The sequence below is a fragment of the Pagrus major genome, chromosome 12 (assembly GCF_040436345.1).
Source record: "Pagrus major chromosome 12, Pma_NU_1.0".
NCBI classification, from domain to species: Eukaryota; Metazoa; Chordata; class Actinopteri; order Spariformes; family Sparidae; genus Pagrus; species Pagrus major.
The window spans coordinates 11,073,921-11,092,547 of NC_133226.1; the positions used below are offsets into that span (position 1 = coordinate 11,073,921).

At 39.4% G+C, this 18,627-nt stretch overlaps 1 protein-coding gene across 1 annotated transcript in view; it reads left to right on the plus strand.

Annotated features, from left to right (window-relative positions):
• The window catches only part of grin3a (glutamate receptor, ionotropic, N-methyl-D-aspartate 3A), a 58,684-nt gene that overhangs the window by 38,525 nt on the left and 1,532 nt on the right, over positions 1-18,627 (plus strand). Inside the window, exons 8-9 of the mRNA XM_073478412.1 lie at positions 6,350-6,511; positions 6,793-6,863. Coding sequence (XP_073334513.1) covers positions 6,350-6,511; positions 6,793-6,863 — 233 coding nt within the window. The remainder of the gene's footprint in view (positions 1-6,349; positions 6,512-6,792; positions 6,864-18,627) is intronic.

The following is an 18,627-nucleotide window of genomic DNA, read 5'->3' on the forward strand; positions in this document are numbered from 1 at the left end:
CTCTACTTTGCAATTTACACCAAAACAACGATGAATGGATGAATGGATGAATGGATGGATAGAAAGCACTACAGGTCAGAGGAAAAATATTTATTTTGGGATGAACTGTCCCATCAACCTGGGTATTTTTGTCTTTGACATGCATGGCGGGCAGGAACAACAAACGTATGATACCATCTAGAAGCACAACTTTATATTTGAACCATATCCAGGGGTGATGATGGAAAATATAATATGTTGTTACGTTAAATTGTTCACTTAGAGCAAACCTGCTGAAAATGATCATCAGCTAATTGCTTTGGTTCTCCAAACCACTACCTCTGTTTGGTTTCGTCTCACTGCTCCAAAAATCCTCATTTCCAGCTGCAGCAGACAGCTATTTTCTGAGAAACAAGCAGCAGACAAACTGAGTGAGTAAGTATCTGGTTAACACAGTGGAGCACATTGTAGTTAAAAAGCTATTAAAGATATTTCTCTGAGGAGTAAGTGGAGACCAAATTGAGAGTGACTGCTGGACATGTTTGTTAGATGGCCAGAAGCATGACTGTGAAATGAGCGCTGACGTCGCTCTTACTTCACTTATTCACTAATTTAACTAATTCACTATAAAGCTACAGTCTGTATGGTTAAAAATAAAATAAAATATCTTTGGTTATTCAGAATTCAAAATCAAAAATACCATTGTTTTCGAAAAAACCCTTTAAAAGCATCATTAAGACTTCTTCTTTTGCCATTTTCTCAGCTGTTCTCTCAAACTTCTTTCTCCACCACAACCTCCACGTACAGTAATTCCTCCTTACTAATTCAGACCCTGGCTGCTGACCCTCCAGCTGCTAACCAAGCTGTGTCCCCATAACTTCAGTCCTAAGCAGTTTGGGCCCCGTGGTCCATTCTGCTCTGCTATTATCGAGCACTTAGCTCTCTTAGCAGCCTGGCCGTCTCTCTACCCAGCTGTGACTCTGGAATCCCCAAAAGTGGGTCCTAGCTCAGTGCGGACTGCACACTCCTAGTTACTGAGCATGAATTAAATACTCACTTCTTCTAAAATGAAATAATGTCCCTCATCTGCCTCATCTTCTTCATGTATTTATACTTTTCTTTTACACCGTTTATTTGTCTTAGCTATGGGCTGACTTGACATTTTCGCAGTCATATAACCTTGACTGGTTGCTCATTATGATGTCTAATTAAGGAGCACTCCTGGTGTGTGGCTGTAAATAACAGCAATACCTAATACATAAATGCAAATTACCATCTTATGAGTTGGATATTAGTCGCAGTAGCAGTACATTCGGGTGCAACAGAGTCAGTGTGGCTGAAGTGAACCATTTTCCGTTGTGTAACAGCTTGACGTGTTACAGATGCTATCTACAGTTGCAGACATTTAAATTGCTCCAGGCACATTTCATTTCTGCTGTATCATGCCTCCACCTGCCTATGCAGATGGCAGAGGAAGCTGCATGACCAGTGTTTTGCTTCATCTGTGCGCCGATTAAAGGAGGAATTTGTAAGATATGGCCAGAATTTTTTGATGTCTTTCTTTCCACTATCACCTCTTGTTTGGTCAAAATACAGAAAATCGTCAATTCACCCAGTAAGATGTGAAAATATTCCACCACTACAGGCCAGTTTCACCTGCTGCTGATGTCTGGCTCTCTGTCCCTTCTCCCCGGCTGCATTCCTCTCCTAGCCTCATCTGTAGTGTCTTGTCGTTCCCAAAGCCCTAGTCCCGGTCAGAGCTGCTGTAAATCGCCTCTATACTGTATCCACTGTCTTCAAACTGACCTCTGTTGGTCCTGAAGGCTGTGCTCAGTACCAGTTCGGTGTCAGGCCATGTTCACTTTCATGTCAGGCTGCCAAATCCAGATGAGCTGGTCTCCATCGCCCATGGTGACTCCTCCTATGATCCAAGGTCCCGCTTCAGGTAAACTCTATTGGCACTGGCTCTACAGCTAACTGAGCCATGAGCTAATTAGCTAGCGGGATAGCGAGCAAAGAGCAGTAGTTGTCTGTTATTCTCGTGACGTGCTGCCCCCTATGATTTTAACCCTTCGAATTCTGCCATATTCTACAAATGACACCTTTAAAAGGCGCAATATGTAAGAATTGGCCAGCTTGAATTTTTATTCCTCTCAAATATGGGGCAGCATATCACCAGAGTAACTGCTAACTGCTGCTAATTGTATTCTTTTTATACATCCATGACTGTAGCTATTGTTAGCTTGTTAGCTCAGCTATCCGTGCAGCTAGCCCTAGTATCAGGGGAGCGTTGGTGTTTACATCACTAGCACAGAAGCTTTGGACCGCTGGGAGAAGGAAGTTTTCAGGCCCGGGGCTAGCTGCTTAACATGCTAACTTCAGTAGATATCTCTTCAAAACATACATAGACATCGTCGACATAATGTCAAAGCTGTTATTTCTTTACTTTCTGTTTATGATTTTAGTTTACAAATATTTTTACATATTGCACCTTTAACTTCACATACTGTATTAGTCAGGTTTGATGCGGATCTCACAATATAATGATCATGTGTGTCTTCTGTGTCTCACATTATAGATAAGATTGTGCAACGAGCTATATAGAATGTGTATCGTTTAATGAAATCAACCTAAACTCATGTTTTAACATGTTGCTCTCATACAGTTTCATTGTAACCCAGAAAGTCTAACAAAAGTAGTATGTTTTGGCAAAGTGAGAGTGCTGTCAAAAGCAACACTGGACAATATGAGCAGGAAGTTCATGTAATATAAGCAATATGAATTACTTACGAGGCTGGCTCAGTTTAGTCCTGCTCAGCAGTTTTTTTTTCAGCAATCTTTTATTCCGATGAATGACTGCTACACCACCAGCAGCAGCCTGGCATTCTGAAAAGATGAAAAATCTGATGGATTGGCTTCAGCGAGGCGGCCAATCTTTCTGGCATTCGGCCAGCTCTCTGTCACCCCGAAGAAGTTGATCCCATTTGATGTAATAAAATCAATACCAATAAATGACATATTATTCAATTACCTGACATTAAGGGGGCCAAACTTAACATTACCAAGAAATAAATTGTGATCAAAGGCAAGAAGATTGTGAGAGTTATGTGCTTTATCGAAGGTATTCATAGATTTTTGCAGGAACTTTATGCAATTAATCAGTGTGTAGTGATCCAAAAGAAAAAAACATAGAAGTGGAGCTCTGATTATAAGATCACTGTAAGACATGATTGTTCTATATGGTTACATACAGTGAAAAGCACGTGTGTGTTGCCAAGATTGGTAGAATATGTGCTTTTAAAAGTGCTGATCCTAAGAACACCCATAAGTGTGAGGAATGTTGGAGCGGGTTGATACACAATAACTTAACGGATTTTAATGCACTGAAGCTAAGTATGAGATTAGATTAATGCCTTGCATCCTCAGGATAATGCCACCGCAATTTTTATCTTTTTCAATTCAAATGAGTTCCCATAAAGTTTGAAATGTCTTCCCCCAGCAGTCAGATGCTACTACTGTCCGTATCGGAGCTAATCATCCGCTCCCACTTCAAAATTTCATTACAGCCAGCCTGCCAAGTCACAGCGCTGCAATGACGAATTTAATCCATCATGTATTTTTTTTCCCCCCAACATGACTTTATAATGCAATCATTGCTGCTGCGGCTGTGTCACAAGCTGTTCCATACTCAGCAGTAAAGAGATTCATATGGGAATGTACATCTGCAGTAACTGCAACAGGTGCTCCATTAAGAAAAGTGTGATGTCACGGTGGTAGACGGCTACGCTGGCAGACTCATAAGGGAGGGGTTTCTCCACAGTGACATATTCGGAGTAGAGTGAGCGCAAATGAAGATGTGGGGATCAGAGACGCAGAAAAATAATCAAATCTCAGTGATTTAAAATGAGACACATGCTGCATTTTTCCAGGAAACGTAAGTGAAGGTGATATAATTTTTTCAGGTGTCATTATCTGGGAAATTTTTCCATTTCTTTTTAGAAGACAATATTCTGTACACGGGCAATGACATTTTCACTTCAGTCACTTTTTTATGCAGTTAATTATTCATTTTGGAGACTAATAATTCCCCCACTGCTTCACACTGTTGTTTACTTCTGATAGGAGTGAAAAACAGAGTTGAAAGTGAACCTGAGCAACAGTCTCCTCACACTCATTTCTTGTTTCCCCGGCCGCAGTGATTGTGCTGTTATGAAGTCAAGTTATGGGAAAACAAAAATGCATGATGCATTAGGTTTGTCAGTGCAGTGTTTTGTCTGTGCGAGCTGTTTTTAATGGAATTTTGACAAAATAATGGGAAGCGATGACTCCCGGGAGGTCAGCCAAACTTGCTGCAACAGAGGCGGTACAGTATAGGGACTTCCGACTGTGGTGAATACATCAGTGCGTTCACACATTCTATGGGTCAAAATGGCAAAAAATAATAATAATAATACAATTACACAAGTTTTATCATTAAAGAATGAGCTGGAGAAACAGTTTTGCAAACACCAAGCAAAAGAGGCTGCCACGCCTACAACTGAAAACAACACCTGCTGGAATGAGATAAGGACGCCCAAACACATGCAGTTTTACTATTGTTTTCATGTTTTTTAATAATAATAGGAATATGAAACACAGAACAGAAGTAGAATAGAAGACAATAGATTACAAAAAGCATAAGAAAAAGAATTAAATGTTATCTTAAAGACAGTTACATGTGAGTGAATACATTGAGCTCAACCTTAATTCAACTGCACAGTGGTAAACCTTTCGTCATTTCTCACAGGTGATTTATTCTGTCATTCTAATTTTTCATGACTTTGTTAATCAATTTCTTCCTCGTGACTTCATGTCATTGTTTTCTGTTTCTGTTTTAATGAGTGTTTTTTAGAAATACCAATGTTTTGGGTCCAGGGGACCCCAATCAAAGGCACCCAATTCTGCCTGTGCTGTTTAAATAATGGAACTATTTAGTGTGTACATGTTTGCCATGTGTCTTAATTTAAAATGTAACACATCAGGGGAGGTAGTGCTGAAGGGCTGAAGATTGAATGACTGTGGATTTATATTAATTATTTCATGTCGGGGTCAAAATGTTTTACCATTTAACTTTAACACAGATAATGTTTACTTGAAATTACTATATGATACCAGAATTAACAGATGGCGAATGAGCTTTTAATTACTAATGTAGATTGTACTTGGGATAAGAACTGCATATTGTATTAAAGAAAAGTATAGATTTTCCTATCACATAAATAAAATATGCAAATGAACTGTGACTCTCCTAAAATAATAATAATAATGTTTAGTGAATACGAGTTAGATAGCTCTGTATTTCAACAGTAATCACTGTCTGGTCAGTAACCCATGTCCCTCCTCCCCCTGCTCATTTCTGGTATCCCTGCCCACTTTATCCAATCAGGACAGAAAGCTCCATAGAGAGGCGTTCCTGTCTGCTCGTCAACACACAGCGAGCAGGATCCTCCTGTCTGCTGCTGTGTCTGCGATTACCGCTCTGAGTTTATGTGGTGACGTAGAGAGGAGGGAGGGGATTGCTCACTGCAAAATATATAGAATGGTAGCGCTTACAGCAGCTTTAATCAGACAATAATAACAGCACTTACAATGTTTTGAGAACAAACTAGAGAACGTCTTGTTCGCATTCTGACCCGTGACTACCCAGTAGTCAGTGCTCATGGGTCAGACAATGCCCATCTTTGAACTAGGCTTTCATTTTGAGCGCAACTAAATATCTTTGTGACTGGATCTTACACGGTTGTTATGAATATCTTTCCACAGTGAGACAGACAGACATATAAACACCTGACAAAATAAACCTCTTCTGTGGTAGTTCTTGCTAGAGTAAGTGTCTCAACGAACGCATTTAGCCATGATGACACACGCACAGACTCACAAGGTGATAACATTGCCAGCCAATGCTGTCGTTCTGGTAACAAGTTAACGCTTTTCTATGATGGTTCTTATGGTAGTTTATTAATGGGGGCCCCAGGGATGTATCTTTTGTAAAATGATACATTTATGTTGTACTTTGTGCAAATGGTGCATATATTATGTATTTGCATGTTGCATAATACACATATACCATGGGAATTTCAAAATAAAGGATATGATCAATAATTAAACATAAAAGTTTCAATAGTCTTGTTATATGACTGTTTTACCACCATGCAGCACAACCTGAGGGACTCTTTGTATTTTTGTACTTCCTGCAAAAACATCTCCTCCTCGTTTAGAAGCAATAGATATGCACCCCTGATCTCTTATCCTCTGCATCTCCTTCTTCTTCCCTCCATGTCTCCGCTCTCTTCTCCCTGCCTGTAACCTCTCTGACTCACTGACTCTCCAGACGCTGCAGATGGGCATAAAGCATTTCTCCGGTCTGTTTGTGATGCTCTGTGTGGGCGTGGCCTTATCTCTACTGACCACAATAGCAGAGCACATTGTGTACAAGCTGGTGATCCCGAGGGTCAAGGAGCCCCGCTTCAAATACTGGCTGCACACGAGCCAGGTACTGAACTCACACACAAATGCACACATAAACTACACAAAGCCAATCATCCTTTAAATCATGCAGTGGCAAAGAACCACATCGCAATCACCAGAATCACATTATAATCACCAAATCACAGAAGTATTGGGAGCAGAATTCAGTTCGTACATATTTGGACTCTTTCTCACACACATGCAAAACACACACAGTCTTTGAAGTTCCCTATAAACAGCAGAATAATCACAGAGACGCAGACAAAAAGTTTTTTGTGACTGCTAATGTGTTGCTTGTTCTTCCAGAGATTACACCGGGCGCTCAACTCAGTCTTCAATGACGACAAACTGCCGACTGTTACCAAGCCTGAGAAGAGGTACTGTCCCCGTCACTGAAGCCTGGGCTCAATACACTTTCAGTTCAATCGAGTAACCCAGCAGACAAATACATCAGTGTAAAATATTGATGCTTAATGTAATGTTTTTTTAATGAATTTGATTCGAGGACACCCCTAACTGATTGGGCTGAATATGAACTGAGCCCAGTTGTGTTGCAAATATTCATGATGCATCCAGTGCATGTTATTTTCACTTGGGACTCAGAAACAGGCTTCAATTTTGGAGGCTCCAAAATTGAAGTGATCATGTCTATCCAATGGTGTTATGTGAATATCATCGGAGTTAATTTGTTGAGAGAAACAGAGGAGAAGAGGGCACAGTAAGACAATGTATTTTAAAAAAGCGCCAGTCAGACGGTGGAGAAACATCTACAGAATGTGATGTAAATGTGGCATTTCTATTTGTTTTCATACATTACATTACATTACATTTTCCTTATTGCTCCACATGGAGCTGCAGTGGCTATTTTAAGTCACATGTTTCATGTATGTGTTGATATTTATTTACATGTATTTAAAGTGGTGCTACATAGTTTAGGAGAATAAATTCAAACTCAGAATTGTAATATTTATAATATTAATGAGGTGATAATACAAATATTTATTTTTGCCATAACTGAATAAACAAGCTGTTCTCAGAATGAATTCAACCAGAGAGCAGAGGTAGTTTGGTAGTTTTTTGTAGTAAAGCTTTATAAAGAAACAACACACAATGCTGCTTCCTTCTGTTAGAATACCAACCCACCTTTTCATATAAGGTGCAATAGCGAGTGAGAAATTCATCACCTGTCATACACACAATCAAGAAGCATGAATGTGTTCACTATCACCATAATGTAACACGGACACAAGTGCAGATTGTACGATGGTCTTTCGTATAGCAGAAGAAAAACATGACTTCTGTCCATACAAAAATCCAGATATATTTGTCTCATTCTACCATCATTGCACTTTGTTGCATTTTGCTTTTATCCGTACACAGACTTGTCCACCTCATGCAAATGTGGATGGAAACACACTTGTTTTCACATGCGGCGTTTCTTTGTTATCATGTATTGTTTCTCCCCAGTGTGGTATCAAGCCACTGCTTCCCTTAACAAAATGCAATTTATTCTCTCACCACTTCAAATCCCAAAACACCGCAACATAACTGTGTTACGAACAACACACAAAGAAGGGAAATTCATTTGGTTAAAAAGATGCCAAGAGGCAAACACCCATTGTATTGGATTTCATTTTACTGAATTGCATCGTATTATTAAGATGCTAAATGGAACTACTATCCCAATTTGTTAGATAGCTGATTGTTGAGTCTTATTTCCAGGCCGTCAAGTACTGATGCTTTGGGCCACTTGTGGATTCAAGGGGGTGCAGGGGGGCCCCCATGCTCGTAAAAAACACCCATAGGATGCCCCTATGGTAGATAAAACACGATAAAGTGCCCTCTAGTGTGCCCCTCTCTTCACTATAAATACACAGATGACTTTCTGCATTCTGGTGCCCCACCGCATACAGCTGGTGCTCTTTTTATTTAGTCTGCCACTGCATTGGATTGGTGGCCGGCTCAAACTTCCAGCACAAAGCATCAGTATTTGAGGACCTGAATGAGACTCAACAATCATTCTTTCTTTCTCCAAAAAATCTTTCTGTGAGTTTAATTGACCCACTTCCAGTGCAAAGTGTCATTGTACACAATTAATAAATTAATTGGATTTATACTTTGTTTTATTTTATTGTATTGTATCGAACCTGCTGGTGTGCCAGCTCTGGCTCACAGGCCCCACTTTGGGCAGCCCAGCACTAGAACATATCACATATCACATATCACATATGTTATAACCTCATTGACACCAATAAAAAAGCATGGGACAGGAAGCTAATTTTCCAAACTCTAACGGCCCATTGGCCAAATGATCAGACTGCGAATAAGTGACATCAATTAACATCCAAGTGGCAGTTTAGGGACTCACTTTTAATCAGAGACTAAACAGAATGGTCACTCTGTCTGAAGCTAATTATCAGTCAGGGAAATTGAGGAAATAATCTTGCGCTGACGTCACAGGGTATTGTTGGGCACAGTGGGTGAGCGAGGGCGACTTAGTCAATCATGAGAGCTCCTTTTTGGGCTGTCTCAGGCTCTTTTCAAATGTTGCCTGGTCCAGATTAGTTACATAAACCTTCACAGTCATTGTGACACCGCTACAATGTGTGAAGCCCCTTTTTTTCACATTTGATCATTGCCACGTGTAATGTCACATTGGAGCTTCCTCCTCTGATGCTATCAGATAAGCTGATAAGCAAAGTGGGATATGTATCACTTTTTTTTAACGCTTCTAAAGGGAGATCAAAATAACCCTCCAGCTTATGCTGAGCAAATGGCTTCTATTTTATCTCTCTGTGAGAAGAACTTCACGTATCCCCACTTAGCACGGCCGACGGAGGGGACACTCAGGTGGAGCTCTCAAAGTGGGGATTAAATACACGTAATAATTATGGAGCCATGGCCATGTGAGGGATGCCTGTCGTAATGAGGATAGATTACCTACTGCTGCATAATTACGCTCATTCAATCAGGCGCCTCTGCATCGCGCCTGCACGCTGTCTAGGAGTCAGAAATTATTACTGTCATATTGTCAGCGTCCTGCAGGAACCCTGCGCGTCAGAAACGTCAGTTTTCACATCAAAAACCTTTCAAGAATCAGCGCTACCACTAGAAAAAGTGCTGTATATACACCTGTGCCCCATCAGCGTAATAAATAGAAGGCATTATGACACCAGATGGAGCATATGGGTAAAAAATTTAATTGACCTAAAACGACAACTTAGGATGGAACCATAACACATTTCTTTTCTGCGCTAACAAGGTTGTAGAAAGTCCCAAAGGCATCAGAGAAGAGTCTGTCTGAGAGAATTACGAGCGGTGTCTGTAATACCCTGAAACACTCTCCGATGTCCAATTAAGATCTTGTGATTTAGTATCAAACGGAGTGTTAAGGTCATGTAGCTCGAGAAAAGACATTTAACCCACGCCCGCGCTAAAATAAGATTATTTGTCACACCTAGTAGATCAAGAGTATCAGTTACAAGTCAGCTGCTTCACTCTTTTTGAGGAGAAATTATGGGAAAAGACCATTGCTCCTACTGTTTGTACTTAATATGCATTATTTCTCTTCAATTTCAAATCAATGTTACTGTTTCATGTTTTTTAGTCAGTTTTACTGATTGCTTTTGGTTCTGCGTGTATTTATAATATCTGATATTGGTAACACTTTATATTAGGGAACACGTAATTAGTTGCTTATCAGCTGAGAGTAGCCAAAAACTGTGCTCAAGTAAAAGTTCTGCTACTTTTAAAAAAACAATTACTCAGGTAAAAGTAAAAGTAGTCATCAAAATAACTACTTAAGTTAGAGTACTTCCTGAAAAGGTTACTGTAGAAGTGAGTAACTTAAGAAACACAATTCTTGTCAATTCATCTGTAAATATTAGTGGTTAGTGCTATTTGAAAGTCACACTCCTTCTGTAGCGTCAGCTGTAGTAGGATAATATAGCTCCAGCAGACCTGGGACCAGCCTAACACCTGCAGCTTTTACAAAATGAGCCTTAAAGGTGCAATATGTAAGAATTGGCCACCTGGCGTATTCATACTCAAACATGGGGCATCATCTCACCAGAGTCACTGCTAACTGCTATTAACTCTAGCTGCCATTAGCTAGTTAGCTCGGTAAGCCATGCAGCTAGCGGTCCTGACTGGGAGCTCAGAGCACAGTGCGCACGGGAGCTTTGGACCAGAATGGGCCAGGCTAGCTGGTAAGTATGCTAACTTCAGTCTATAAAGTATTTCTTCAAGATAATACTATAGTACGGAAGCCCTAAAGGGCCATGCATTCATACATTTTATTTCCTCCATTTTCCCGTGATAACGAATAAATTTCATTAGTTTTCTCGAGATCTCGAGTTATTATCTCGAAATAACAACTGCTGTTTTCCCGAGATAACGGGATAATTTTCTCGAGATCTCGAGATAATGAAACTTTGTTTTCCTGAGATAACGATATAATTAATTCGAGATCTTGAGATAATGAGATAATCTCAGGCCTATCATATCACAGTCATTATCTTGAGATCTCGAGATAATGAAACTTTGTTTTCCTGAGATAACGATATAATTAATTCGAGATCTCGAGATAATGAGATAATCTCAGGCCTATCATATCACAGTCATTATCTCGAGATCTCGAGATAATGAAACTTTGTTTTCCTGAGATAACGATATAATTAATTCGAGATCTTGAGATAATGAGATAATCTCAGGCCTATCATATCACAGTCATTATCTCGAGATCTCGAGATAATGAAACTTTGTTTTCCTGAGATAACGATATAATTAATTCGAGATCTCGAGATAATGAGATAATCTCAGGCCTATCATATCACAGTCATTATCTCGAGATCTCGAGATAATGAAACTTTGTTTTCCTGAGATAACGATATAATTAATTCGAGATCTCGAGATAATGAGATAATCTCAGGCCTATCATATCACAGTCATTATCTCGAGATAATGAAACTTTGTTTTCCTGAGATAACGATATAATTAATTCGAGATCTTGAGATAATGAGATAATCTCAGGCCTATCATATCACAGTCATTATCTCGAGATCTCGAGATAATGAAACTTTGTTTTCCTGAGATAACGATATAATTAATTCGAGATCTCGAGATAATGAGATAATCTCAGGCCTATCATATCACAGTCATTATCTCGAGATCTCGAATTAATTATATCGTTATCTCAGGAAAACAAAGTTTCATTATCTCGAGATCTCGAGAAAATTATCCCATTATCTCGGGAAAACAGCAGTTGTTATTTCGAGATAATAACTCGAGATCTCGAGAAAACAAATGAAATTAACTCGTTATCACAGGAAAATGGAGGAAATAAAATGTATGAATGCATGGCCCTTTAGGGCTTCCGTACTATAGTAATTTAGTTATGGACAAAACCTTACTTTCGAATGTGTAAAGTTATCTGGACACTATTAACACTTGTTTTGTGTTGTGTTTTTACTTTGTTTGCAACCTAGGAACATTTTCCAATACTCTTTAATTTGATCTTCACCATTCCAGCTGCATATTATTCATGAAATATAACATAGTAAAGCATGCAATCCCTGTGAAGTTTTAGAGAACAGCTTTTATTTTGCTATTCATTCCTCAAGAGTGGAATTTTCCGGCAACCAGAGCAATTCTGCAGTGTTGAAATAATTGTGCAGTCATTGTGCTCCCTGCTTTCACCCCTGCTGTGTCATTCTTCCACAGAACACCATTATCACAACTTTAGAGGAGTGTAATCACCGCCAATAACAGCCACTCTGTAACTGTTGAGTACAAGAAGACCAAATTCGACATTAAAGTTTACCTTCCATGGGGTGGTCAAGAGGTCATTCAAAGTTGTACAGAGCTGAACCTGCCGGAGCTGGAAAGCATTCAATATCTTGCTTAAGGACACTTCAGCAGGAAGCATATCTTTCTAGCGCACCTGCGTCCTGCTTGTTGAAGGGTAGCCTCTCTATTCACTGTGCAACAAGCTGTGTCTATGTCTTGTTGTGACTGCTGGTAGCAACATCTGTACAGACAGATGGGTTGGGAAATAGTGGTCAGTGGTGAAATATTCCATTCTAATTCAATTCTACAGATGAAGCTCAGAGATCTGCAGCAGGTAAACCTGTGCTGTCCTCTTTCATAAGCTGATCTCGTTGATCAGAGATAGGAAAGTATCTATGATGATAGTTGTGAAAAGTAATAGCCTTGGATTCTGTATTTGTGTGTCTAACAACTCTGCATCCGCCAGTTTGTAAGGACATTTGTAAAACCACTGCTTTATGAAAGCCTAACATATTATAATGATTCTGGAGACCCTGCAAATTGTACGTAGGAGAGAGCGGATATCTCTGAAAATTAATGATTTACACCTGTAACTGTTGTGAGGAGGAGGGATCTGGCCTCTCTGAAGAAAAGCAGCAGGGGAACCTGACCCTCAGCAGTTGCAAAAACAAAATCATCTCTCTGTAATTCATGAGGAAAAAATAGGCTGACTTGCAGTTGTGTAAATCGCTCCCAGCTTCTTGATATACAGAATGTAAAACAAAGAGCTCTCTTTGTTTTGGAGTTAGCAATGAAGACGCTCTCCGATGTGTGTCACAGGAGCACAATGATACGCTTTATATCTCTTACATGTACAACCTTACATATGTAGTCCCTCTTTAAGATGCCCATAATCTCACACAGATACTTTTGGACAACCCAACCACCAGAATAAATGCTGGTAATGTTCATTTCTAAAGCTCAGTTCTCAGCTTTTCAAAATATCATTTTTTGTTAACAGTCATACTAGAGTAAAAGAAAGATATTGTGTTAAAATATTACTTAAAGTAGTAAAAGTGAAAGTCACCCATATGAATAGCACATGAGTAAAAGTCTTAAAGTATCTGATTTGTAAATAATTACCTGTACACTGTAAATTATGGGTCGGCCGATTACTGACCTGGCCAATTATTAATTATATTAATAGTATCAGATATTCAGCATTTTTCTGATTATCAGAGTCAGTATTATGTTTTGTTTTTTAATCCCATTGCTGACAAAATAAAAAAATGTGCTACTTCTATCTGCAAAGTAACTAGTAACTAACTACATAAATGTAGTTGAGTAAAAGTACAATATTTTCCTGCAAAATTAAGTGGAGTTGAGGTATAAAGTAGCAGAAAATGGAAGTACTCAAGTAAAGTACAAGTACTTCAAAAGTACTTAAGTACAGTACTTGAGTAAATGTAATTAGTTACATTCCATCACTTGACGCCACAAACACAGTTGGTCCCAAGATCGCCTTAAAAATATCAATTTTTTTCACTCTTACAAATGTTGAAACACAGGCTTGCACTGTGGTCACTGGCTTTGCAGCCTTCTTGTCACCAGCACCATCCCCTCCACCTCCTGATATGACAGGTCAGGTCATAAACATGTAATGTGAACGTGATATGACACATATTGTAGAAATGCAAATATGGTATGTAGGGCTGATTTTCACTACAGGATTATCGTGGCCAAACAAATCTACAATAACAATATTATCACAATATCTATAGAAATATATATATAGTTTTTGCATGAAATGACAGGTATATTGAAAAGTAATGATTATATCAAGGACATCCTAACATTGCAGAAAACAAATAATGATTTGTGTTTCAGTTTGCTTTTCATCTTGCCAACACTGCATGGTGCACATTTCCCTATCCGACCTTGATATCATTACTTCTTGTGGGAATCTCTACCAATAATTCTGTATTTTCCAGTGAAGTGATGTGAGCTCCGTCTCAATCATCACACCCATTCATATCATGAAAGTTGAAAGTGCTCCTCTTTCATGTGGGAGTACACATAGTTAGAGGCTGGATGGAAAAACAAGAGGAATAGGGCTCCTGAGCTATGTGAACAGGCTGTGTGCTGATAATAAGAATCTTATTGATTTGAATTGCACCTTTCAGAACAGCTGCAAAGTGCTTTCAAAATGAATAAATAACAAACAGAAGATAATTTATGAAAAAAGCCAAAAACAGTAGACTAGAAGCCATAGAGAGGATGACTTTCTTCACAGAAGAAAGTCTTTGGAGGTGAACTTTAGACACAAAGGCTCAGCCAGCAGATGTTTTCAGTTTAGACATTGAAATGCCTACCACCGACCTGCCTGAGATCATTGCCGGCTGTGACTTAGCATAATTAGTTGGAGAACATCTGCACTATAAAGTCCAGCACACTAACGCCTATAAAGATGCTGAAACCGGGGTGATTATCTTTAGACTTGAGGCTTAAGAGACCTGATGACGTTAACCACGTTGCAAAATCTTCTCTCCATCATTGCGGCCATGATGTAAGCACAGGTGCCTCCTTGTCAAACGGTGCATGTGTCAGTTTAAGATGAGATTCTTTTTATGTTTTATATTCTGACGTCTGATCCTTCAGCTTAAGGTTTCTTTTGATGTCAGGAGTATCTCATTAGATTCTTCTTGTCATTTCTTCTTCTTCTTTTTTTTTTAACGCTGGTGAAAATACCTTTGATTCAGAGAGTTCTTCAGTTAGGCTTCACATTCATGTGATGGGAATCTCTCTCGTCTTTACTCCTTTAATGAAACCACGGTTACTTTTCAGCCTGCAGATCTGGTCCAATAGATGTGAAAAGTTTCTGTTTGAAAGAGGAAACTGAAATTTGTTCTTTTCTAAGTCTCTGGCACCGGAGCTTTCCTATAAATGACTGCAGAAACACTCGAGCTGACAGGGAGTAAAATATATATTATATTGTATTGGTACTTTACCGGGATATGTTCTCATTTTTAGTGATAGGAAGCACAGAGTGTTCTCAGGAGCTTTATATAAGGCTTAAACTTTTTTAAACAAGTTTTTTAAAGGACTTTTTTATATTGTACCATAAATCTACCATTAAAGTACAATATGTAACTTCCATCACTAGGAAGCTCTCTAAACAAAAGATGTTTGCAGAGTAGAGGGCTGGGCGTAGCGGTGGGCAAGAGCCGCTGCTAAGCTGCTTAGAGTCGGCTGATGTCTGGATGAGAGCCAGATACTCTGGAAAGTAAACACCTGGAGTCACTTCGTATTCTGCTCTGATCCAGAACTGTTTATGGACGGGAGGAGAGCTCAGAGATTACTTTTAAACTTTTGGGATTAAAAAAGTGGATTTTTTCTTCACTCCTGTTTATCAACCTGACTACAGCAATGGTCTGCAGAGCTGAATGCGTTTTCTTGTATTTATGTTCTGTGATGTTGACTTCCAAATGGAGCTGAAAGGGAAATGTACTATACTTTATGAACGTAACGTTACAGAGGGGAGAGGGGAAAAGAAGAGTACCAGAATCTCTGGTGAGTACTTAGTTCAGCAAGAGGACTACTGAAGTTAACCATACAGACACATTCACCCTCAGTATGTGTAGGTGCCCGCTAATGTTGTTTTACGGCTTACCCTCACCTTGAGTAAACTTGTGGATTTCTCAGGGTTTGAACATTGTTGGAAACATTTTTGATAATTCCAACATATATCTTTGAAATCAATTAGTAATCTGTTGAGTCTACCAATCTTATGAATATGATTCTGTCTTTAAACAAAACTTTTCTTGTTTACGGGGATGGTGCCCTTCAAATCCACTGACTAGCCAACTCATGCTGTTATTTTAATAAAGCAGTAGACCACACAAAATTCAACACTATGAAGCTGAATATGTATAAACCAAAAAATAAACATTTCAATAACAACTAAGTAATCTGAATGTATCATTTATCTGTGCAGGGACGACTTTCAGCAAAACATTTGCAAGCTTTGATGAAGCACAAAAGCAAGGACACTCACTGGTATTTTCTTGAAACTCAAGATGACACCAGCCTTGTGTAATATCCAATCGTGTATTGCAGACCCCACTTACTCTCTCCCCTCTTCCTGTCGTGTGCTGATGCTGTGAAAAAAAAGGGAGAAGCTTTGGGCATAGGTCCAGGGTGACTTGATGTTGCAGGAGTTTTTCATGGTCGGTGCAATCAAAGGGATTGATATGTCACCAAGGAGAACCAGGCTTTTTTTTTTTTTTTTTAAGTTTGTGTGGATTTAAAGCGTCACTGAAATAGCTTTGAGATTTTTCTTCTGTGGTGTGTTGTGCTTCCGCAGTACAAGAAACATGATTATGCAGGATAAATGAGTTGAAAAGCAGGCAGGACAAATGCTGTAAAAAGGACACTGATTGAGGATCACTCTGCTCCTCCATGTCTCCCTGGAGGAGCACAAGGAAAAAGGATTTGTCAAGTGATATATGTTTAAGCCCTGATAGAAGATGACATCAGTGATGCTGTGTTGAATTTACTGCTCAAACTGCCAGGTTACTGCTGCTGGTGCTCATTAGCTTAAAGATGAAGGTATACCTCCGGGTAGGATGGGAGAGTTCGGTGGGATCAGTGCTGGTGCTGGAGGGAAATAACTGTTCATGATTTTGATTTCTGCCAGGGAGCCTTGACAGTCATGGTCTTTTTTTTGTCTTAATATGCATGTTATGGAGGCTATTTATTAAAAAACTTAATGAAAACCGACATTATATTTCAACAATGACAGGAGTTCTGGCAGCAGTCAACCATTGGCTGCTCTACCTGCAGCATCCCAATCCTTAACAAGCTGCACAATGTTTATCAGATGTACTTTTCTTGCTCAACTATAATGGCCATGTTCTGACAAAATAGGTTGGTAACTTGACCACAAGGCCAGCTTGTCAGGCCATGAGGGCACTTAGCACACGGGAGTTAAAAAAAAGGTAAAAAAGGTAAAAAAAAAAAAAAAAAAAAAAAAAGGTCAGACAGTGGCATGACTAACATACACAGTAATCCATCACAATTCACTAACCTGCTAGAGCACGCTCATGTATCAACCAATCTGCAAGCCACACCGTAACCCAGCCACCACACGGATAAAGATGTGCTGTGTTATGGAGGCCGAGACAATCAAATGATGTCTTGGTCTACCATAAGTCATTTCATTTCTATAGCACATTTAAAACAAACGAGTGAAAAGGACAATAAAAGATCATGCGTAGGCCCAGAGTTCTGTTGCTTTTCCAGAGTTGTGGCATTGAATAACGGCCAGAATATTTTTTTGCAGAATATTATGATGTCACGGTGCATTTGACCGCTGACTTTTTGGATATCAAATGACATCATTTCAAATCTTCAAATGTTATCGTGATTATTGTATAAATTCTTGAATTATGGCCAAAAATGTGTTTTGTGAGGTCACAATGACCTTTGACTTTGACCAGTCTATTCATCCTTGAGTCACAGTGAGCATCTGGACCAAATTTTAAGAAACTCCCTCAAGCCATTCTTGAGATACTGGGTTCACAAGAATGGGATGGACAGACGTATGGACAACCCGAAAATACAATGCCTCAAGCCACCGCTGTCACTAGTGCAGAGGCATAACGAGTAAAACAAACATTATGAGAGCCCACTAAGTAGTAGCAGTTAATGTTTGATCAAAAGCCACAGAAAAAAGGTGGGTCTTGAGTTGTGTTTTGAATAATCTGATGTGGTGGGGCAGTTTGTTCCACACGTTGGGGCCCACAACAGAGATGTTGCCCTTGCGCTCCCGCCAAGCTCAAGGGACTGTAACCTTTGCTAAGGCTCATAGCTGGAAAAAGCTGGATCTTACCATCGCGACTCTCTCATCTGTTTATCAAATTTAAAAGCAGAATCTAAAATCATCCCAAGGTTTTTTTGCGTAGGGTTTCACAAAAGATGACAGTAAGCCGAGCTTCCCACACAAGGGCGCTGATGGATTAACACCAGGGGTGGCCTGAATCACAACAAAATCTGCTATGACACACACACACTCAAGTGTAGAAGCAATTATCAAACCTTTTCAGACAATTTTGAAAGGGATTGCGTGGGATTCTGATTAAAACATCTACAGTTGGCCTTGCAGCTCTTTGAGGCTACACTATGAATTACATGCTAACTTCAGCATGTTAACATGCTCATAATTGTGTTTGTTGGCATCTTGTAAGCAATTGTGAGCATATCAGCATGTTAGCAAAAATGATCTGGTAATAAGCACCCAATACAGCTGAGTCTTATTGGGATGTCATCAGTTTTTCAGGCATTTAGTAATAAACCAGAATAAGTGACAAATCAAAA